Source organism: Nipponia nippon, unplaced genomic scaffold (genome assembly GCF_047370975.1).
Source record: "Nipponia nippon isolate SJK-2023a ecotype South Korea unplaced genomic scaffold, ASM4737097v1 scaffold_19, whole genome shotgun sequence".
Taxonomy (NCBI): domain Eukaryota; kingdom Metazoa; phylum Chordata; class Aves; order Pelecaniformes; family Threskiornithidae; genus Nipponia; species Nipponia nippon.
Window position 1 is genome coordinate 8,587,208 of NW_028262335.1, and position 21,433 is coordinate 8,608,640.

General features: G+C 59.7%; 2 protein-coding genes across 10 annotated transcripts in view; one reads left to right on the top strand and one right to left on the bottom strand.

The window, feature by feature from the left end:
- Nucleotides 1–1,675: 1,675 nt before the first annotated feature.
- ARHGEF16 (Rho guanine nucleotide exchange factor 16) lies at nucleotides 1,676–14,877 on the top strand. 5 transcript variants are annotated; one of them, XM_087755329.1, is made up of 16 exons: nucleotides 1,676–1,722; nucleotides 2,341–2,606; nucleotides 3,329–3,914; nucleotides 4,603–4,654; nucleotides 5,140–5,309; nucleotides 6,031–6,087; nucleotides 6,433–6,593; nucleotides 7,708–7,860; nucleotides 8,496–8,625; nucleotides 9,332–9,406; nucleotides 10,516–10,608; nucleotides 11,262–11,416; nucleotides 11,791–12,000; nucleotides 12,409–12,482; nucleotides 12,977–13,078; nucleotides 13,557–14,877. In XM_087755329.1, exons 3-16 carry the CDS (start codon nucleotides 3,354–3,356, stop codon nucleotides 13,694–13,696), a joined length of 2,133 nt encoding a protein of 710 aa, XP_087611455.1. In that variant the 5' UTR covers nucleotides 1,676–1,722; nucleotides 2,341–2,606; nucleotides 3,329–3,353; the 3' UTR covers nucleotides 13,697–14,877. The 5 variants fall into 5 exon arrangements, with proteins under 5 accessions (XP_087611455.1, XP_087611456.1, XP_087611454.1 ...); XM_087755330.1 differs by having other exon boundaries at nucleotides 2,341–2,536; XM_087755328.1 differs by lacking the exon at nucleotides 2,341–2,606 and having other exon boundaries at nucleotides 1,682–1,722.
- Nucleotides 14,878–15,012: 135 nt separating this feature from the next.
- Nucleotides 15,013–21,433, bottom strand: part of MEGF6 (multiple EGF like domains 6) — a 109,459-nt gene continuing 103,038 nt past the window's right edge. For 3 of the 5 annotated variants that reach the window (XM_087755323.1, XM_087755325.1, XM_087755326.1), the window contains 9 exons: nucleotides 21,251–21,379; nucleotides 20,520–20,648; nucleotides 20,210–20,338; nucleotides 19,882–20,010; nucleotides 19,208–19,336; nucleotides 19,005–19,133; nucleotides 18,356–18,487; nucleotides 17,809–17,856; nucleotides 15,013–17,520 (listed from right to left, as the gene is read on the bottom strand). In XM_087755323.1, the coding sequence (XP_087611449.1) occupies nucleotides 17,453–17,520; nucleotides 17,809–17,856; nucleotides 18,356–18,487; nucleotides 19,005–19,133; nucleotides 19,208–19,336; nucleotides 19,882–20,010; nucleotides 20,210–20,338; nucleotides 20,520–20,648; nucleotides 21,251–21,379 (1,022 nt within the window). In that variant the 3' untranslated portion in view covers nucleotides 15,013–17,452. Of the gene's footprint in view, nucleotides 17,521–17,808; nucleotides 17,857–18,331; nucleotides 18,488–19,004; nucleotides 19,134–19,207; nucleotides 19,337–19,881; nucleotides 20,011–20,209; nucleotides 20,339–20,519; nucleotides 20,649–21,250; nucleotides 21,380–21,433 lie in introns of all 5 variants that reach the window. The other 2 variants (XR_015704288.1, XM_087755324.1) reach the window with 2 other exon arrangements.

Here is a 21,433-nt window from a genome sequence, read left to right on the forward strand (position 1 = left end):
CAGGAGGGTACCCAGAGCTGGCAGAACCCTTCCTGGCTGAATAACGGGGCATAACGCTAACGAGCGCTCCCCGCCCCTGCAGTAACCGTTGTCTGATGTATTACGTGCTTGGCTTGTAATACCGCAGAAGAGCTTCAGAAAATTAAATGATGGACGTCCCTCCTTGCCGCCGAGGTCCCGAAGGACCGGTGGTGCCGCCGAGCCGTGCCTGCGTCCCGCGGAAGGGATGCGTCGTCCTCGCTGGGAAGTTTGCACGGGGAAGAGTGAGAACGCTCTGGGGCGGGGGAACGGGTTAGGACAGAGAATTAGTGAGCTATCTAAAACCGTCAGGAATATTTCCTTTCACAGCTACGAGCCGAGAGTTAGCGAACTATCTAGTGATAGCGGTCAGATGTTTCAGCGGGGGCCCTGGGAGCAAAAATGACTTGAAAGCAGGGTCTTTGAACTAACAACATGCATTACAAAAGTGATGAATGGTCTCCGCTTCAAAAAGTCATTCATCGTGATCAAATGATGGTATCCTACATACAGCATAATAGCCCTTCCCTGGAGTTTGCCATGTAAGGGTTTCAGTCTTAGCTGAACTCTCGAGCAGAAACCCTCTGCCTCTCCGTGACGGCTGGCAACCTTTCTCCTTATTAGCCCTGGAGGGAAAGGGAAAAAATCTATCGGGTAAGAAAGCTCTGATAATAGAGCGATTGTCAGGCAGGCCTTAGAGAGAAGAGAACAGTCTTTGAAAAGAATATTGCTGACAAGTGGACTTTGTCATCCAGAAAGCACTTGAGATTCACCATAAACCAGCGAGAGAAAGGCTCCATTGGGGGGGGGGGGGGGGGCGGGAATCAGAGTGGGGGACAAAAGAGAAGGTCAAGGAAAAATCTGTTCCCAGTAAATACAGAGCACTCTTGGGCCTGGCCTCACTGGGCAGCCACGTTCCTGGGCAGCTGTCAGCAGCCCGACCCTTGGATCCTCTTTCCCCCCGTAGCTGCGCGTCCTGACAGAGGCCGTGCGGTGCCAAAGCATCCGAACCGGGTGGTTTATGCCCCTGGAGGGACGGCCCGCGATCGCGTTTAACCGGGGAAGATGTAAGCTGCCACGGCAAGCCTTACACATGCCTGTGGTAAGAATCAGTCCCTGGCCTGCTTGGAGTGACTGCGTGCCTGTTGCTGGTCAGGCCCTGAGGACAGTCAGAGGTGCGGTAGTTTGTCACCCGTTAACACGATGGGAGGGCGATGCCAAAGAATCCCGTACCCTTCAGTGACCTTGGTGAAGAGGCTTTCGGGAATGGGCGACCCTGAGAGAGTCCGGGGGCCAGGAGAGAAGGGCTGGGCAGGCACCTTCTGCAGGGAACGCCAAGAAGCGGCGAGAAGTCCTCTTTAGTTACGTCTGGTCAGCTCTGCGCTCCTGTTAAGTCCTGGCCCCCGGGACGGCGCCCAGGAGGTGAGCGTTGCCCTCCTCCACGCCGAGATGCCTGGGGCACCGGCTGCCGGCGCCCGGGCCCGGCTCTGCGCGGCCCCCGCTCGGGGCAGCGTCGGGGACCCCGGGCGCCCCGGCCCCGAGCCCGGACCCGGCGCCTCCGGCCGCGGGGGCGGCTCGGCCCGGCCCGGTCCCTCCCCGGGGCGGCTCCGCGCCCGCCCCCGCCCCCGCCCCCGCCGGGGCCCGCCCCTCCCCGGCCGCCGCCGCCGCCGCCGCCGCCGCCGCCGCGCTGGGCTCCGGGCCGCGGTAGGTGCGGGCGCCGCGGCGGGACCGGCGCCTCCTGCGCGGGGGCCCCGGGCGGGACCGGGCCGGGGCCGCGGAGCGGGCGGGCGCCTGCAGAGCCCCGGCGGGGCCCGGCTCCGCCGCCTCCTCCCCGAGCGGCGCTGCCCGCCCCGGGCCGGGCCGCGGGAGGAGGCGGACCCCGGCGCCGGGGAGCGGCTCCGCCGCGGCGGGGGAGCGGGCGGCGCCGGTGAGTAGCCGGCGGCCCCGTCCTCCCGCTGTCGCGGCCGCAGAGCCGCTCGCGGCGTCTCGGGGCAGCGGTGCCGGGGCGGGGCCCGCGTCCCCTGCTCGCCGGCCGAGCGGCGCTGCCCGGGCGGGGCGGCCTCTCCCCGCAGCGCGCTCCCGGGGCGCACGGGAGTTGCCGCGGGGCCTCGGCAGCCGGTGCCCCGGCGGTGCGGGCCCCGGGCCCCGCGTAGCGGCGCGGGCCTCCTCCAGTGGCGCCGGAGACCTGGGGGTGCGGTAGCACCCAGTGCCTCTGAAACGGGGCGTGCCTGGTTGGTGCCGTTGGGGCTGGTGCTTCGGGCAGGCTCCATCCTCAGCCAGGACCGGGTTAGGAGCAGAACGTAGTGCTTTTCTCATCCGCAGGACGTTCGGCAGACCGTGGCCGAGAGGCGTGTGCCCCTCATCCGAAGACGGGAAAATAAGCAGCATCTTGATCAAATGAGCTTGTGTTGATGGGTCTGATTTGTGCTTCCGCCAGTCGCTGCGGCAGGGAATTAAGTTGAAGCCTTGGTTGCTGTTTCCTGGTCCGTGGCCTTTGGAAAGGAACAGCTGAGAGACGGTGATGGCATACAATGAGATCTCAGCTGAGGGAAATTAAACTGTAGTTTTTCCTCAAATTATGTAACAGGGTAGGCAGTGGGCGTAAAATGCTCTGTCGGGTGTTTGTTCCGTAGGGGCAGGGTACGTGCTGTGGCACAGGAGGGGATGAGTAAGCGTAACCCTGACCGGGGAGCTTTAGGGACTCGGGCAGGTGTTCTTGCACGCGATGTGGAGCCGCTCCTCGGGGCGGTTTGGGACAGGTACAAGCTTTGAGGAGCACAGGGCTTGCGTTGGGGCGCCCGCCGGGGTTTTCACAGCCCGGCAGCCCTGGGGAGGTGGAAGCCAGGAAGGGAAAGGCTGGCCCTGGTGGCTCAGGCTGGCGGCACCCCTCGACAGGGAAGTGCGGCAGAGGGGAAGCGGGTGCTCGGGGTGCTGCAGCCCTGCCCCGGCTGCTCGCTCGGGTGCGAGCCTGCCTGGTGCCGGCTGTGTGGCCTGGCTGCTCCCTGGCGCCTGGCCGCATCCTGCGCTCTCTGCCTGAAGCCAGACACGGGCTTCAGGAGCCGCCAGCCCGGCCCCTGCGCACCAGGTGGCCCCGAGAGGTGCGTGGGCAGTGGGAGCATCACGAGCGCGCCTGTGTGGGCTCTGCCTGCAGACAGCGCCCGGGAGAGCAGAGGCTGGGTTCTGTGCTGCCCCGAGGTTCCCCGTGCAAAATGGTGCGCTGGCCGCAGCCAAGTGCGCTGGCCGCAAGCCAAGCCCTCTGCCTTACTGGGAAAAGTCATTCCATCTGTCTGTCTGCCTGTCTCTCATGCAGCTTTCTGGTTCCCTGTGCCACCGAAATGTCTCAGAGTCCCCCTGGCACCTCTGTGGATGACAGGACCTTTCTCCTGGAGTACCGATGCCACCCCGTGCGGCCGGAGCCCTCCAGCCCGACCTCCTACCCCGAGAAGCGCAGCTCCACCACGGCGCCCGATGCCACCTCGCTCTCGGCAGTGGGCTCTCCCACCTCGGCCGAGCCTCGCCGCATCGTCCTCAGCACGGACAGCCCGGCCGCGCTGAAGGTGGGAACCCAGCAGCTGATCCCCAAAAGCCTGGCTGTCTCCACCAAGACCAAGAACAACCCCTCCCGGCACCAGAGCCTGGGGGCAGCTGGGTCGAGCCGGGAGCCCCTGGGCCCCGACCCGAAGCGGGCGTCCGTCCCCAGCCTCTCACTGGAGGCGGAGGCGGAGGTGGAGGATGACAGTGGGGCGACCCTCAAGCGCAACCTCAGGAACATGTCCTACCGCGCGGCCATGAAGGGCCTGGGTGCGGAGCCGGAGCCGGTGAGCGCCGTCCCCTTGCTGAAACCCACGCCGGAGGAGGGCAGCGCCCTGCCTGCCCGCAGCCCCGGCAGGAACAAGGTGGGTTTTGCACCTGCTGCCACCAGATTGCTCTTGGGCAGGGATCGAGCCCCCACTTTCCCTGGTGATGAGCTGCTGCCGGGGGATCTGCAGAGCCTTTTTCCTGCAACTCCTGTCAGTTACAGAGCGGCGTGAGCCCAGCGCGGAGCTGGCAGGGCTTGCTGAGCCTGCTGGCGTGACTTGTGCCCTGGGAGGCCTGCATGTCACCAGCAGATGCTGTAGGTCCCGAGAGCACGGAAATGGCTGACACGGCTTTCGTGGGGCGTGCAGCTGGCTGCTCTGGGGCTCCCGTTTGTCGACAGGCAGCTGCGGGCATGTTTGCAGGGTGGGGCTGGCCGGGTGTGTGGCTCCGAGATGGCGGCTGGGTGTACACAAACATGGGTGAAGCAGGACTGGGGAAAAGGAGACTCCAGTGCAGGCAAAGTCCAGGTGTGAGACAGATAGATGTGAAAGGCAGCGGGGTAACCACAGAATGGTTTAGATCGTGACCCCGATAACGCAAGGTGAAAGCTGAGTCACTTCGGTAAGGCAAACAAAAGCTCAGACAAAAACCAGGCTGAAAGAACAGGGTGGTATTTGCTGACTGGCCGCGCAGGTAACTTCTCCCCTTTCCTGCAGGAGCTAGATGCTTCCCAGGGCCACAGAAATACAGTAACTGCAGCGTGCTCTCCTCTTCTTCCTCTTGCAGAGAACCTTTGGGCGGAGGCGGGTGCAGAAGCGTGGCGGCTCGTTCAAGGACCGTGAGTGCCTCCCGTCCTCCCGCGAGCACGGCTCCAGCGTCCCCTCTGCCTCGCAGGGCACCGGGGCGCTGCTCAGCGCAGCAAATCCCTAGAAGTCCCTTTGCCACGCGTGCTGCTGCTTGTCTCTGGCCTGGGGGAATTGCTTTTGCCACCGTTTCCCCACCTGCAAGAGGAGCATTGCAGCCCTGCTTCCCCACTCCCTGGGGCGTGATGAGGCTCAGGCTGCTGCCGCGCTCGCAGCTGGAGCGCTCCCAGCTTTGCTTGCTCCGGGCAAACACGGGGGAGCGGCGCGCTGGCTGCGGGAAGCTGTCGGGAGCAGGAGCTGCTGGTTAATTGGTGCTGTGCAAAGTCCGACCTTGGTGGGGAGGCGCTGGCCCCGGCTCGTGGCAGGGCTCGTGGCCGACGGGGTGAGGCAGTGGTGGGAAGGGAAGCCGTGGGCCGCAGCTGGGAGAGGCTTCGCTGACCTCGTGCCTTTGCCTCTGCAGAGCCCCGGCTGTATCAGGAAATCCGTGAGAGAGGTCTGAACTCTGTCAGCCATGAGTCAGATGAGGATTTGCTGGAGGAATCTGTCCCAGAAGAGCCATCCCCTCCGGATGCCGCTATTGTGGTGCGGAGCTATCGCCCGGCGCAGGTGACCTGGAGCCAGCTCCCGGAGGTAGGAGCAGCAGCCCAGCCCGCAGGGTCCAAAAAGCCCCTCTTGCCCTCGCCATGGGCTGCTCCCGCGCTCGTGCCGTGTTGCAGCACAACTGCGTGTATTTTAAAAGCTCTCTGAGCCGCCGAGCAAACTGCGAGTGGATAATTCTGCAGCGTTATTAGTCTTTGCAATGGGATGCTCTGGGACGCAGGTCCCCGTCCCGGCTCGCCGGGATGCCGGCGGAGCTGCTGCGGCTGTGCGCGGGAGGGGTTCCCCCGCAGGCGGGGGGAAGGCAGGTTCCCCTGCCGGGCACCCGGGTTTTCCCTGCTGGCCCTCGGGGGGAAGGAGCTCCTCCTGCGGCGCGGCGTCGGCTACCGGCCACGGGAGATGCTGCGGGCGATGGGGGGGCGCTGCGGGCGATGGGGGGGCGCTGCGGGCGATGGGGGGGCGCTGCGGGCGGGCGGGAGATGCTGCGGGCGATGGGGGGACGCTGCGGGCGATGGGGAGATGCTGCGGGCGGGCGGGAGATGCTGCGGGCGATGGGGGGGCGCTGCGGGCGATGGGGGGGCGCTGCGGGCGATGGGGGGGCGCTGCGGGCGATGGGGGACGCTGCGGCGGGAGGTGCTGGCGCGGGGCCGGCGGGTTGTGCGGGGCTGGGCAGAGCCCCGGCCCGCACTAGAGGGCGTGCAAGGACCGCCGCTCCGCAGCCCCGGCGCCGGCTCATCCCCGCCTCCGCCCGCAGGTGCTGGAGGCGGGCCTCCTGCAGAGGGTGTCCCCCGAGGAGCGCAAGCGGCAGGAGGTGAGCGGGGCTTCCCCTGCCGGGGGGCTGCGCCGGGACCCCTGGCACCGGGCGGCGTTGGGAGGGCTCGCCCGCGCGCCGTGGCGGGGAAGCAGGCGTGCTGGAAGGGAAGACATCTTAGGGCCGTGGCTTGTGAATGAATGCAAGTCCTAAAAGATGCTGAAGTTGGTGTAGGCCAGGCAATGCATGAGGTGAGGGAACGCCGCGTTGTTGGAGCGAAGTCATTTCCCTTGCCTTCGTGCCAACCGAATGTAAATAAGATGTAGCAAGTGTTAATTCCTGGCCTTGTTTAGTCGGTAATAATCCGGTTTGCGTTGTTACATCTTCACTGCCCTGCTTTTTCAGGCAATGTTTGAAATCATCACTTCTGAGTACTCCTACATGCACAGCCTGAATGTCCTGGTGTGCCACTTCATGAGGTCGGAGGAGCTGAAGGAGACCATGACTCAGACGGAGCACCACCACCTCTTCTCCAACATCAGCGACGTCCTGGCGGTCAGCGCGAGGCAAGTGGGGGCCACCGGCGTGGGGCTGGGACCAGGCAGGCCTGGAGCAGCGACTCTGGAACTCGGTTTATTTGCCATGTAACAACAACTGTCCCTTAGGTTTGCTGAAGGTACTGAGACAGCCCACCCATTGCCCTTCTTCCTAGTGCCTCATGTCGCGGCACTTACCCCAGACCGTGCCGCACCGGCTTCCCGCTGTTACGTGCTCGGGACCTGAACAGCTGGTTGTCTGTTACTCTGACACCCAGTTTTTTAATGGGTTATAATGGTGGTGCTCGGTCATGCGGCTGCAATCAGGCACCGAAAGCTGGCTGAGCCCCCGTCCCCGCACCTGGGACACTCCCATTTGCCTGGAAACTCCTCCTCGCGTGTCCTGGTGCTGCCGTGACGGTGGTGCCTCCCTTTGCCTCTGGGCTGGTGAGATGGGGCAGGTGGAGCCGGTAGCGCTGCGGCTCAGCTGCCCGGCTCCAGCCTGGCCAACAGCAGGGACCGGCGAGGCAGGGCACCGGGCGGCTGAGCCGCAGCAAGCGGCTGCTTGTTGCGGAGCATGGGCAGGGGATCGCTCGGGTGCCAAAAATGAAACTGCGCCTTCAGCAAGCCAGAGTAAGCATGGCCTTTGCTCCCTGGGAGGTGGGGAGCGAACGCCTTGGGAGCCGGTGCTCGGGGCGGCCGGCGAGCCCTGTCCGTGTGGGAAAGCAGCAGGAGGAGAGCGCAGGCGCGGCTGCGGCAGCCGTGGGAACTGCTGCGGGGGCGGTGAGGGCTCGCAGCTTCCCGCAGCTGGGCAGAAGCGGCCCTGATGGGGCAGAAACGAATCTTCCCGGAGAGCTAAAGCGGAGGAGGGATCGCACGCGGGAATGGAGGAAGCCTACACACCTGGGGGCCGGGGAGCTTGGGAGCTGCGCTCCCCATCTCTGCAGCGGAGCTGGGAGCCGCGCTGAGGACGTGGGCGTCTCGGCTGCGCAGAGCTGACCCCGTGCAGAAGGGATCCAGGGCCTTGACTCCTCTGGGAAAACTGGGGAAAAGTTGCAGTGGGAACACTGTTAAACACATATCTGTTCGGTTTATCTGGCCCTAACGAGTCATGCTGTAAAGTTATTTGAAATTCTCTCCTTAGATTCTTTGAAGACTTAGAGAAGCGGCACCAGGAAAACGTCCTAATTCCTGACATCAGTGACATAGTGGAGGAACACGCCTTGAACCACTTCAATCCTTACGTCAGCTACTGCTCCAATGAAGTCTACCAGCAGAGGACACTTCAGAAGCTGCTGTGAGTACAAGGCTCAGGCCTTGGGCTTGGAGGGGAGTCGCTTACAAGGGGCCTCTGGGCTACAGGGACGCTAGCTGGCTGCAGACGGGACCGCGACTTGCAGGTGGCTCCCTCAGCCCGTGGTTGAGTCCTTTTTTCCTAAGGAAGGCTGTCTCCTTTCTGAGCAGAGTTCATCTTCTAGACCTCAGTGTGCCTGTGTCGGGTGATTAGGACGTGATTTGTGTTGTGCTGTGAGAAAGGTGAAGGACAGGGATAACGGGGGGTGATGCTACCACATACTGAAGTCAGACGGGTCTTGCCAAGGTCAGAACACGTATGGGGTGTGGTAGGGACATCTATGGAGGCTGGTCGTCTGCAGATCATACTGGTGGTACAGGTCAAGTTTGTGTCTGCTGTTGGTGCATCTACGGCTTTACCCGCCTTTTGGTGGACTCAACATCTCTAGGTGCTTTTCCATCACCTGCTAACGGATCAGGCCATTTTCCACCCCAGCTGTGTGCCCTGAGCTCAGCAGACTGCTGCTGAGCACCAGAGGCAGCGCCGTCGCTGCGCTGCGGGTCTCGTGCACGGAAAGCTACCAGAAAATCTTGATAACTGAAGAACAGAGTTAATGGAGATTTCTTGTCCTGTTCCAGAAACACAAACCCCTTATTTAAAGAGAGCTTGAAACAAATTGAAAGGAGACCAGAATGCGGAGGCCTGCCAATGATATCATTTCTCATTCTCCCTATGCAGAGGGTAACACGGCTTCCTCTGCTGTTAGATGTAAGTAAGTCACACGGTGGCATTGCGTGGCACCTCTGAAGAGGTGACTGTGTTGTTCCCTTCTTCGGTTTGCGAAGCCCGGGACAGCCTTCTGCTTGGACTTCCATCCCTCTGGGAGCCAAGGCTGGGATGCCCGAGCCTTTGTTCAGGATTTAGATCCAGAGCGATCTGCTTCTTGTGGGTGTCAGATGTGCAGCTTAAAGCTTTGTGAATAATGCTTCACGTCTTACCTGAGTGCCGTGAGGTTCCTCCATGCCCTGTCCTGCGTCTGGATACCCAGGGTGGGGTGGCACGAGCGTCCTGTTTCATTAATGGTCAGGCGGCCCAGGAAGGGACCGCAGGTCTTGCACAAGCCTCATTGAAATCCGGGACTTCTGGACCCAGCTGCTCTAAAGAGCAAAGCTGCTGGGTGTGGGGTTTCTAGTAACTGCTCCCAGTCCGTAAGGGGCTGCGGGAGTGAGAGCCAGGGGGATGCCGGTGCGCGGGGTGACAGTGATGGGCAGGTACGTATCTGATGTGAAAGCCCCAGCAGAAAGCAGATTGACAGCTACCAGCACTGTTAAACCTTGCTTTGACCGTCTGCCTGTCCCGCTGCCAGGCTGACCATTGGGAACGTCTCGAGCCTGTGTCACATCCTGAAATCCCAGGTTGATGCACAGTTCTGTGTCCTGCGATATCACTAAAGCGTCTTATCTTGACATTCTAGACTGTCTGTCAAAAAACAAAAGCATGCACTGCAGCGTATGGAGCTGCCACCAGAGCTCTGAAAGCCATCAGCAAGGTGAGGCCCGGCTGCCAGCTCTCCATCTTTCCTCCTCCCAGCGCACCGTTCCGTCACTCCGGCCCCGAGCCTGCCATTCTGGCCTCTGGTTTTCCTACTTACGTTGGTTCACTTGAGATTTCTCGGCCCTAAATAGCTGGTGGATGTACACATCTTCTCCCTTGCTCACCTTTTTTCACCTGATTTTGGTTTTTCCTTTTTCTTGTCATCTTTTCTTCTTTTCTCTTTGGCCCATCTTTTGTCCTTCCCTTTGGTGTCATCTTCCCCATTAGTGCTCTCCCTTCTCAGAACCACCCTCCAGGTGACAGCAAGCTGCGACACCTACTTGCCTCAGTTTTTGGAGATTTAGGCAAAGAGCAGTAAACAAAGCAAAGAGCAAAGGGCAGAGGAGCGAAGGAACAGCGGCAGCAGTGGCACTCGTGAGCCGTGCGCTCTTCCTGCTCCCGCGCCTCCCCTGCCTGCCCAGCTGGTTGTCATTCACACAAGGCGATGCACCACGGAGATTATGGCCACCAAAGCGGCGGTGGCAGCTCTTCCTTTTGTCCCCCTAAAGACCGGCTCTTGGCAACGCACTCCAGCCACTCGCGGTCTGTCCTGATCGCTCATCCCATGGGGCAACAAAGTGCAGGACCCTCCGTCCTTCCCCGGGTTGGAGGGGCGGCTGGCAGAGGCGCGTCTGCTCGGGAGAGGCAACGCGAGGGGCCAGGGAGCCACGTGGCTGCATGAAACGCGGCCTGTGGAAGGGTTCTGTCCTCCTCTGACTGTTCGATCGTTCGTCCTCCTGTCTTAACCTCCTCCCTTCAGATGATTCATTCTTCCTCTTCGTATTGCTCCTCGGTGAAGCTCGGTTTTGGTGTGGTTTCACTTTGGTCCTTCTCCAGGCAAAGGAAAGGTGCCATCTCTCTCCTGGAGATCTCTCGTGGCAGGAGAACCTCCAGCTGCCTTTCCCCAGCCCTGGCTTGGAGCCTGTCGGGACTCAGCTGTTTCTCCTGTCCAGGGAAGCGGGGCGGCTGCCTGACCCTTCGCCGGCAGCGCTGGTGCAGAGGACAGACGGGCTCAGCGTCTTGCCATCTAGGCCGCTTCACTTGTGGTGGTGTTTCCTTTTCTAGCTGGTTAAGAACTGCAATGAGGGAGCTCGTGCTATGGAGAGGACGGAGCAGATGTACACCCTGCAGAAACAGCTGGAATTTGGAAAGAAGAAGGTGAGGACCGTGGCAGTGGTGGAAAAAATATCTTCTGGGGTGTGCTGTTAGAGTGGCCCATCCCAGGCGCGTTGGGCCTGTCCTGGGAATCCTTCCAGGAAGCCTTGACCAGCTGGAGCATCGCTGCTGCTGTGAGCAGCATCACTGCGTTGTGTCCGGGGTGACCATTTCTTCCTGCTGTTCTGACTTAAATATGAGTTTCTGGGCCTTCGCCCTGCCAGCTTGGAGGGTTCAGCAGAGTAGTCCTGGATAATCCATGCTCCCTCACGACCCTCATCCGGTGGAAGCTGGGCTTGCCCCTGAAAGAGGAGGTGTTACCTGGGTGGATCAGCTGGCAGCGATGTCTGCCCTTGCTGTGTTGTTCCAGGCAGAACATGGGGCTTCGGCTGTCTGTAAGCGCTGTCAGATGCGGGCAGCTTTCTAAAGGGGTGTAGTAAAGCCTTGACATCGTGCCCCACTGCTGCGGCTCGGGGGGCTGTGTCTCCGGGCGAGCTGGAGCAGGGTGTACGGCTGCTCCACTCCCTGCCTGCCTCCTGGAAAGTCTCCAACGGACCCCAGGGTCGACTGCGAGTTCAAACACAGGTTCTGAGCTTGGTTTTGCCTGCCGCTTGTGAGACAGGTAGTAAGTCAGACTTTCCCTGGATCCATTCCAGCCTTTCCCGCTGATCTCCGCTTCCCGCTGGCTGCTGAAGCGGGGGGAGCTGTACCTGCTGCTGTCGGAAGAGGCGGGCATCTTCCGCCGAGGCGCTGGCAGGCTCTGCTACCTCTTCTTGTTCAACGACGTCCTGATCATAACCAAGAAGAAGAGGTAAGGCTTCCTTTCCCTACATAACAACTAGGGGGATTAAAATCTGAGTTTCCCAAGCAGCACGTAGCCTAAGAAATTCTCGAGATTTCCCTGTTTTGACCTTTACTGAAGTGTCCCCTGTTAGCCAGAAGGGAAGTGCCCGGCTCCACAGCCCTTGGCCCTGCTTCTGTTTGTGGGTGGCTGGCAGGTCCGCAGAGCTGTGTCCCACCCCTGGGCATCAGCTCATGTCCTTGCCGTGACGGTCGCCTGGGTGGTGCCCACTGAGCTTCACCCACTGGGGCTCTGAGCTGGTCCGGGAAGCAGCTTGGTCCCCGCCGGTGGCGTCCACGCTGCGGCTCCGTGTGGCCGAGGTGCCGATCCTGTCTTTGCTGTAGTGAGGAGAGCTACACTGTGATGAACTACGCCACGCTGGACCAGATCACGGTGGAGAAGATCGAGAACACGGACCCGCCTTCCCCTCCTCCTGGCAAGACCGGGAGTGGTGGCACGGCCCGTGGCATGGCTGGCGGGCACCTGCTCCGGGTGGTGATGGAGAAGGACAGCGAGGGCAGGCGGGAGGAGATCGTGCTGTCGGCAGAGACGCTGTGAGTGGCCCGGTGGGATTTCAGAGGGTGCACGCTCTTGCTTGTGGGATAAACTGGTGCCCTGGAAATTTCCCTGAGGCTTCTGTGAAGCACCCTTTCCCTCCCCACACCTCTTCCCAGAAAGGGGGATCTGTGCGGGCTTGTCCCCTTGCTCTGTTTCCTTCTCTCTCTTAGATTTCCCTTATAATTCCCATATAATGCTTCCCCTGTGCAAATTAAGCAAAGCGGCTGGGCGATGCATACCGCTTGTGAAGTATCTGTATGTTGAATGCTCTGAACGTGATGTTTGCTCAGTCTGACTTCCCTTGAAAGCCTTCATCTTTCGTGCTGGGAATTTCCCAGCTACTGCTGGCAACATGGATGCTGTCTCTAAGGCTTTCTTTGTAATACGGGCTTTCCCTCTGCCAGGAGTGACCGGGCCCGGTGGATTGCTGCGCTGATGCACAGAGAAAAGGAAAAGCCTGACACCACTCCTAAAGGAGGTACTGGCATGCTGGAGGTCAGGCCTGGCTGTGCGGGGATTAGCGGTTGTGCCTAGAGCCTGAGCGTTTGCAGGCACGGGTTTTTACCCTGTTCTTATCCGCTCCTGCTGGAGAAGGGGCTGAGGATGTGTGTCGATGGAGAGGAGAGCTCAGGGTACCACACCTTGCTCGCTAGGAGTTGCCTCCCATTAAGTTATCAGACACAATAAACTTTAAATACAGTTCTTAGGAGGCACAGTGAAATTCCAGGAATGCCTCAGGCTGTTGGAGGAAGAGATTTGGCTTCCCCTTCCCGTGTGCTTGGAGGGGGCAGCAGGAGAGAGGAGGGGTGGGGGCAGGAGGGCAGCAGAGCACGACTTGCTGTGGAGCCCCGGAGCGGTGGGCGGCCAGGCGGGGCTGGGGCAGCTTGCCCAGCACTGGGGTGGCACGGCCGAGCGTGCCGGGCTGCGGCTCCCAGCCGTGCCTTCTCACTGGGCCCCTGCTGTCCTCTGCAGATCTGAGCCAAGTGGAGATAACCCACGCATACCTGGCTAAACAGACGGACGAGATTTCCCTGCAGCAGGCTGACGTTGTCCTGGTGTTGGGTGGAGAGGATGGTAAGCGGCAGCGAGTGGGCAGCTGCGGCTGGGCAAGGCTTACCTTAGGCAGAGCTATGGTGGGGGGAAAGGCTTCAGTGATCCCAGTGAACTGTGATTTTAGCAATTTTCAGAAGCTTCCAGGAAGCCCTAGCCACTGGCAGGGTCCGTGTTGCTGGCTGGTGCTGTGGCCCAGCAGATGACAGCGGGTCCCCGGTGGCTGATGGAGGTGGCACTGCCACGGGTGGGTGCTGCGTTACTTACGAGTGATGCTGCGCGCAGGCTGCGGCTGGCAGCCAGCAGCAGAGACCTCAGAAGTGAGAGCAACAACCTCAGAACAGGCAGGGCGTCAGAAACCTCCTCCCCTGCGAAGCTTTCCCTGCACGCCTCTAGCTGGCACCTCCGTGGGAAGGGGAGCGGTGCAGCCCTCTCCTTCCACGCACATCCCCAGGAGCCGCGGCCTGTCCTCCTTGCGTGACCGGCTCTGTTCTTCTCCTAGGCTGGTGCTGGGGTGAGAGGCTGAGGGATGGTGAAAGGGGCTGGTTCCCCCAGTCCTGCGCTCGGCAGATCACCAGTCGCGCAGCAGTGGAGTGCAACGTCCGCCGGATGGAGCGGCTGCGGATAGAGACCAATGTGTAGGCTTACAGCCACGGAAAGATGCCTCTGTCGTGACTTATTTCAGGGGTCTTCAAACCTCTGCGGACTGAGCCCATAGCAAGAAGGGAGTGGGAGATCCTTTCTTCTTGAATTTCATTTGTCTTGAGCTGTCACAGGCGGCAGATCTTATCGTTCAGGACCGGTCTTTGTAGCGGCCGTGACAGCAGCTAATTAATGTGAGAGCTGGCATCCGAGTGCTCCTGGCCAATGCCAGTATTAATGACCTGGAACAGGCTTCAAAAGCAGCCAAAGTGTTGGCTCAAGTTGAAGAGGCTGCAGCTGTGTTCTGGGCTCTGTGAAGTGGCTCCTGCTGCCGTCTGGGCCATGGCCTGGTGGCAGCGGCCGCGCACCTTGCGTGGGAAGACTGGGGCATGGGGAGAGCATACCTGAACCGAGAATTTTTAAGAACTTAAATCTGTATGCTAGGCTTATTCCTTGACCCAGTTTTTCCCTCCTGTTTCTTTTCTTTCTTTTTCTTTCCCCACAATTATTATTGGTTCTTTTGAACACAACTGTGAGCTCGGCAGGGTGAGATGGTGCCCACCACCTTTCCGTCACTTGCCAAAGTAGCAGATGCTGGAGGCTGGTGCAGTCGGAGTTGTTCTCATGGAGTCAGGGCTAGGGCCAGAAATGGGATGCTCCAGCCAGAGGGAAGCAATTTGCAAGTCCTACTGGAGGAGCAAGCCAGGAGCATGAAGAAGAGCAATGCTGCAGCTCCCGGCTGCCTTTCCCGTCTCCGAGGTGGGCAGGTGGATGTGCCCCGGCAGAAGAGGGAGGCTCAGTGCCCCTGGAGAGGGACGTAGTCATGGAGGTTCAAACCCCATCCTTCCCGAGGCAGAGCAGTCCCCTCTCCTCCCCTTCTCCCCCAGAATTAGCACCGACAAGCGATTACCGACGAGGGCCGAGGCAGGGTAGCTCTTTTGTTGTACTGAGCAGTTCGCATCTGGGCTTTTCATGAGTCGAGTGTTTAATGCCACAGGGCCTTTGGGGCAGTGGCAGGAGCGGGGGCTGCGCGGATCTGCCGGCTGCTGCGCGCTTCTCAGCCGGTCAAGACGGCAGCAAGGATTTTGGGGTGAGGCGGCCCCGTGTGCCGTCTGGGTGTGCATTCACAGGGGCAGCAGTGTTGTAATGTGTCTGTTTTGATTAAACTGTTAAAGGATTAATTGGATTAGCAATAAATTCATGGATCCCAAGGAAATGCAAGTTCTCCTGGAACTGTGCACAACGTCGGCAGCACCGGTCGGTCCCCATGTTTAAGCTGTTGGTGGTGACGGGTGTCCCCGAGCAGGACAGCTCCGCGTCGCATTGACGCCAAGGAGCAGGCTTCCCCCTTCCAAGCTCTAAAAAGAACCTTGGCAGCATCTTTCTGGCCTCTGCTTGTTCTCGACATACGCACATCTCGGGAACAATCCTTCAGAGCGGGTGACTAAAAACCTGCTGTCAGGTGCAGCGCATTTCAAGTGTAATCAACTGAGAGAGACCAGATAAACAGAAATTCAGTCAGGCTTTCTGTTTATTTCTCTTAACTGTGGAAGAATTAAAATTTTTCATCAGTGCTAACTTAGAGGAGATGGGATCCAAAAAGAGAGACACTAGCTGCATGAAAACAGGAGGCAAACAAACTGTATTAAGAAATATGAACAGGAAAAAAACTTGATATAAAAAAAATAGGTACAGAGTTGCTGCATTCCCATGCTCAGACGTACGGTTGACTCCAAGCAGCTGCCGGGAGCCACAGAGCCACGGCTCAGGCTTTCACGCTGTAACGGGACAGGACCGATCCATCCCCGTGCTTAAGGCAGGGCTAGGTTTCCATGCACTCCTGGAGCAGGGCCCTTGGGGCCAAGGGCTTCTCTGCACCTTGGTGCCGGTGGGCGGCAGGGACTGCCGGTGCGGCTCGGTGGCATCACTCGCCAGCTCGGTGGCATCGCTCGCGGGCCCCCCCAGCCGCACCTGACGGCTCCCGGGTCTCCGGCCGGCACGGCGCTCGCCCTGCGGAGCCTGGCTGGCCGCGCTCGGTGGAAGGACCCGTGGGGATGGGCCGCTCGCTTTCTGGGGGAGGCTGCGTTTGCTTTCCAACCGGCCAAGGGAATAAATAGAAACCTTCGCCTAATGCAACGGTCACTTAAAGGCAAATGTAACAAAACATATGATTGTCTGGAGAATCGGCAGCAAGGCTAGCAGGATTGATCAGGGTCATTTGGCACACGGACAAACTCTTCCTACTCCCTGGTTATCAATCATACAACATACAACCTTAATTACACAAGTTTGGTCCTTCACTACATACTTATATTAACATTATTTCTTCACAATAATGATATCTAATGCAAAAAATACTGTTAAGGAAGAAATAAAATAAGAAAAGAATTAGCAAAAAATTACAAGTTATATACAGATTAAAATAAATTCTATCAGGAAAAGAAACAATTCTTTTTTATTATTTTCAGTTGGCCCCTGTGGGAATAATTTAAAGGCCAAGCGCCGGGGCAGGGCTGTACTGCAGCAGCAGCAGAGGCAGATGTGCTGGGACGGGAACGTCCCATCTCCTTCGTAGAGACTGGGTTCTTTTGACGTTGTCGGCTCTCGGGCTCCGTTTACCCAAGAGCTTTGTGCAAAGAGGTGAAGGGGCCCGGCTCAGGAGGGCTGTCGGTCCGGGAGCCCTGGCCCTTGCTGGGGCGATGGCGTTCCCCGTTGCTGGTGGTGGCAGCCGAGGCTTTGCTGTGGCTCTGCACTCGCTGCCGAGCCCGAAGCCGACTGCTTCCCGGCTGTTCCTCCTGCCTCCAGCCCCTTCCCAGCTCCTGGGTTCAGCTGGGATGGAAAAAACAACGCAGAGTCCAGGGCTGGGGCGGGAACACTGAAACAGGGATTTGCATTTACCAGACGATGCGAGAGCTTTGTGTCTATCCACACAGTATCGCTGATTATTACACCTAATTTAGGCTTGCTTTTTGGTGGAGCAAACAACACAGGCAGTCAAGTGGGCTGACGTACTCCTGGTCCGAAAAAACGGCTCCTGACCCCGGCAAAGCTTGCCGAGAGCAGGCTGCGCTGTCGGTGAGGGAGCCGCTGCCTGTCACTGGAGGTGTAAACCGGGAGCACTTGACGCGTGCTGACAGAGAGGGTAAGGCCGTGGGCGCTGGCTCTGCAGAGGTGGTGTGGTAGGCGCTAGAACCCAGCGTCTTGCCCCCATGGCAAATGATAATTTACAGTAAAATGCCATTGTAAATTCAAATTTAAAAAAAAAAAAAAATCCAAGTGAGGTGATACATCTACCGGAGGCATGATCTCAGGAGAGCTGGGCACATTCAGCCATCAGTTCTGACAACACTGTTGTACGGCTTCCCATAAATATTGTTGCATAAATACCTATTTTGGACCATAATTTCAGCCCCCTCCCCAAGCCCAGCACCCAAAAGATGAAGGCCAGCAATTTGCCATGAGCTATCAAAGTCCGCTGTCCGCTGACCAGTTCCTTCTGGTGTCTGGCCAAGGGCGTGCGCCAGTGTCGGCGTGCGTGCTCTTGTGGCATGCCCGGAGGCCAGCCCGTGCCGCCGTGGTGAACCGGTTAGGCTCGGCACTTCAGCCTCTCTCAGACAGCTCCAAAAGCAGCAGCGCAGTCTGTCAGGCAATGATAACCGCTCATGTGGCTTGTAAACAAGTTTGTTAAATAGGTCATTGGCTTCTTCAGGTGGCTGCTTGGTCACACCGAGGGAGCGCTCCCGGCAGCTGCAGGACCTAGTGCTTGCCCAGCCGGAGCCCCCCCTGGGGCGGAGGTGACCCGGTGGGCGCCGGGGGCTGCACAGCTGGAAGGGAAGCCGGGACAGGTCAGCCCTCGCCATGTGCGCCGTGTCGGCCACGGCCAGCCCGCGGCTCAGGAGGGGAGCAGCCGCAGGGCCGACCCACTCGTGCTGCTGCTCTGCCTGGGGGCAGCAGCCCCCGTCCCGCTCCCCGCCGGGAAGGCATGAGCTGGGAGCCTGGCCCCCGTCTGCGCCCGCAGCCTGGCTCTGTGGTTTCACATTGGCGCAGCATTTTTAGGTTGGTGCCTGCAGCCGTGGTGTGCAACAGGCCACTTGTCGAGGTCTGTTACTGACCTGGGACCAAGGAGGGGTGCTCGGCCGATGGCGGACGAAGCGTACCACCTGCAAAGCAAGCCAGAGCGTCCTGCCACCCGCCCCTGCAGTGCCGCTGCGCAGCACCCACGGGGGAGTCGCGCTGAGCCAACAAGTTCAATCATGGCTTGGGCAGAAATAAGGTATGTGTTCTTCCCACCATGGTCGGTGCACAGGATCATTTTGTTCCAGTGTGCCCAGAAAAGCGTGGGCTTTGTGTCGTGGCTTTACCACGGGCACATTTGGGGTTAGACTGCTGAACAGCTTTATTTTCACAGCACTGTCAGCACGCAGTTTTCATAAAACCTCCCTCATGGCTGGGGTGACAGTGCCTTGGGAAGAGGCAGGTGCTACACCACATTACTGGGTTTAGTTGATAGCACTGCTACCAAAACCAACCCGCCAGGGCATGAGCCACGACCCCAGCACTGGTACCACAGCATCCCCCCGCAGCAGTTGCGTTTGCATTAGGCTTCCCCTAATGTGTGTATCCAGCGGTACTCACTGTGGCACTGCGCCTATACGTTACCTTCCCGGCACGTCGGTCCCATGTACCCATTCAGACAGAGGCACTGGCCGTTCTGAGCATTGCAGTAGGAGTTGCTGGGTGCGCACTGGCAGGCCAGGCTGCAGTCCGGGCCGTACCTGGTCGGCCGGCAGTCTGTGAGGGGTAGAGAGGTGCAGAGACGGCCGCAGTCAGCCTGCTTCTGCAGCTGAGCAGAACCGCTCAGATGTTTCCCGCTGTGCAACAGGCAGAGCTTGCAGTGGAGGCTGAGTGCAAGCTAAGGCAGAGAGCTTTTTCCTTCCCCCCGCTCCCAGACTGCTCCTGAGCTCTGGTGAGGACATCAGCGGACATCAGAGCACCCCAAGGCCAACAAGCTGTTCCTTCTGCATTTGATCCTCAGCCTTCTGACTCTGGCAATCTAAATACAAGGGCACTGGAGGCTGGGGGAGCATTTGCATTCCGATCTGACCACAAATAGAGGCTGGAGAGGTGACCACCACCGTTCAGATGCCCTCTTACTCTTCGAGGGAACACACAGAAAAGAAAGCCCCCTTCCGTGAGAATTCAGCTCCAACAAGAGGGGTTTTGCATCCACTTTAGGACTGAGCTTCTGAGTCAATGCCCCTCTTGCATGGTCCCCTTTCTCACCTTCCCAAGCCGTGGCTCAACTCACCTGAACCGCACTTGAGGCCGGTTTTCCCTGGGGGACACAGGCAGCGCCCCGTGGCTGGGTCGCAGGGCGCATTGCCGACGCAGTCGCAGAGCTGCTGGCATCCCTCACCGTACGTTCCTTCCTCGCAGCCTGTTTTGAGAGGTGAGATACGGCACACGCGCTCTCCCGCCTGTTTCTAGGGAAGCAGGAGGAGGACGGGGTACCTGTCTGACAGCGCTCGCCGCGGAGCCCGGCAGGACACTGGCAGCGACCAGTGGCTGGGTCACAGCCTGCTCCGTGCTCACAGTCGCAGCGCTCCCGGCAGCCAGCTCCATGGAAGCCCGGGGGACAATCTGGGATGGAGCCGGGTGGAGAGCTCATTAAAGCCCACGGATGGGCTCAAGTCAGGCTCAGCTGCAGACAGGCTCTGCAGCAAAGCCTCCATCAGCCCACCAGAGAGAAGCAGCGAGCCTTTCTCTCTGAGAAGTGCCCAAATGCATGCAGTTGGTCTCGGTGGCCCGGGGCAGGGCTACCAGCTTCCCGCAGCGAGTCTTGGGTGCAGAGCACAGCGTTTCAGCTCTGAAGCGTTTGCTCGGCTGCCCAACACTAAGCTGTGCAGTGGTGACGTGCGTGCCCAGCTGCCTTGGAACGGCACCTCTGTGCCCAGTGGTCTCACGCAGAGAACAGAAATTGCCTTCTCTGCGACTGCTTCTGCTACCTGGAAGGGTTCACTGTGAACACCAGTAAGAAAGGAAGAGCCCATCAGTGCACACAGCCACGTGTGCGACTGCAGCGGGTCACACTGTTGTCCTATGGGCCTGCTCTCTGGCTGAGCTTTAGAAACCCCCCCCCTCACAAAGCCAAAGGTGCCCACAGGTGCCAAACTGCCACAACTCACTGTGTTCACACAGGGGCCCATAGTGGCCCGTGGAGCAGCGGCAGGTTCCCGTCCCCGGGTCGCAGGTGGCATTGTGCAGGCAGGCGCAGTGGAGCTGGCAGTTGGCACCGTACCTTCCCGGCGGACATTCTGCAGGGAAGATGCAGCGGCAGAGCTGCTCAGCGGCCAGAGAGCCGGCCCTGGCCCCGCTCCTGCACTTCAGAGGGCCGTGATGTGATAAGGCAGAACAGGCACAGGCGGGGATAACAGAAACTGCACCCAGTATGAAACAGAGTGAGCTCCACAGTTACTGAGCCAGTGCAGGACGATGCATCCAAGTCGGGTTTACCTAATTCACAGGATTTCCCCATCCACCCGAGCGCACATGAACAGGAGCCGTCGGCTGCATCACACAGCCCCCCGTTGCGGCAGGAGCAGGTCTGCTGGCAGCCCGCCCCGTACCGGTGCTTCTCACAGCCTGCGGGACGAGAGGAAGTGGTGGCAGCGGGCACGAGGACCACAGCGCGATTTGGGCAGGAGCGCCCAAGCACAGGCAGAGGTCTCGGGGCAAGACAATCGGCTCCTGCTCAGGACCTTTTCTGACCCGCTGCCTGAAACGCCTGCTTGTCCTGATGCACCACCCTGCAGCTGATGTTTACCTTGCTCACAGGTGGGACCAGCTCTTCCAGGTGGGCAAACGCAGTCTCCGGTGACGGGGTGACAGGTAGCACCATCCCCGCAGGGGCACACCTGTGCACAGTCTGTGCCATAGCGACCAGCAGGACAGCCTGGCGGGAGGAAGACCTTGAGCTGCCTTGGTGAGGCCAAAGCACAGCTGGCTATGTCTGTAGGCTAGAAAGGACAGACTTTGCAACGGCACGTGAGCAAAGCAATGGGCACAAGGGGGGGCAGGAGGAGTTTGCAGCCCTGTCATAAGTGCACAGTGGGACTGGCAGACCAGGGAAAGAGCTTTGAGTTTCCTTCTGCTGGAGGAGCAAAGCATTTTTAGCAGAGAGACAGTGATGGCATGATGCAAAGGCTGATGTGTCAGGCCTTTCCTAGCGGAGAAATCATTGTGGTGTAAAACAAATGGAGCGAGACATTTTTTCCATGGTTAAGACAGACAGCAAACGAGATCAGCTGCAACTGCGTTCCCCCAGTAAGGCTGGCACTATGCGCTACTACTACTGAAGCGGAGGGGGCATTGCTGACAGCACAGGTTGTAAAGCGAGACAAGGAGCTCTTTTTCTGTTGATGGGCCACTGTAAGGCTTCTCTCCTCCCGCAGGGTCAGCAACCCGGCCGTGGGCAGGATTTGCACCTACCACCATTCCCCTCCTGCTGAGGAAACTCCCGCGAGCTCCTGTCCCCGGGGCTGACCCGGCACTCACCGATGCTGCAGTCGGCACCGATGTAGCCAGCCGGGCAGTGGCACATCCCCGTGGTAATGTCACACAGGCCCCCGTTCTTGCATTTGCATGGCCTTTCACAGTTAGGGCCGTACCACCCAGGGGAGCACTCTGCGGAAAAAAAAGAAGCAATGGCCTCAGTGCCTAAAAAGATGAGAACAAGGT

What these genes read in the sequence shown, in the direction of transcription:
- ARHGEF16 (XM_087755329.1), top strand. Translation starts at nt 3,354, where the DNA reads ATGTCTCAGAGTCCCCCTGGCACCTCTGTGGATGACAGGACCTTTCTC. An exon ending in TGGAATTTGGAAAGAAGAAG is followed by an intron (nt 10,609 to 11,261) that starts GTGAGGACCGTG and finishes GATCCATTCCAG; the next exon opens with CCTTTCCCGCTGATCTCCGC. An exon ending in GGTGTTGGGTGGAGAGGATG is followed by an intron (nt 13,079 to 13,556) that starts GTAAGCGGCAGC and finishes TTCTTCTCCTAG; the next exon opens with GCTGGTGCTGGGGTGAGAGG.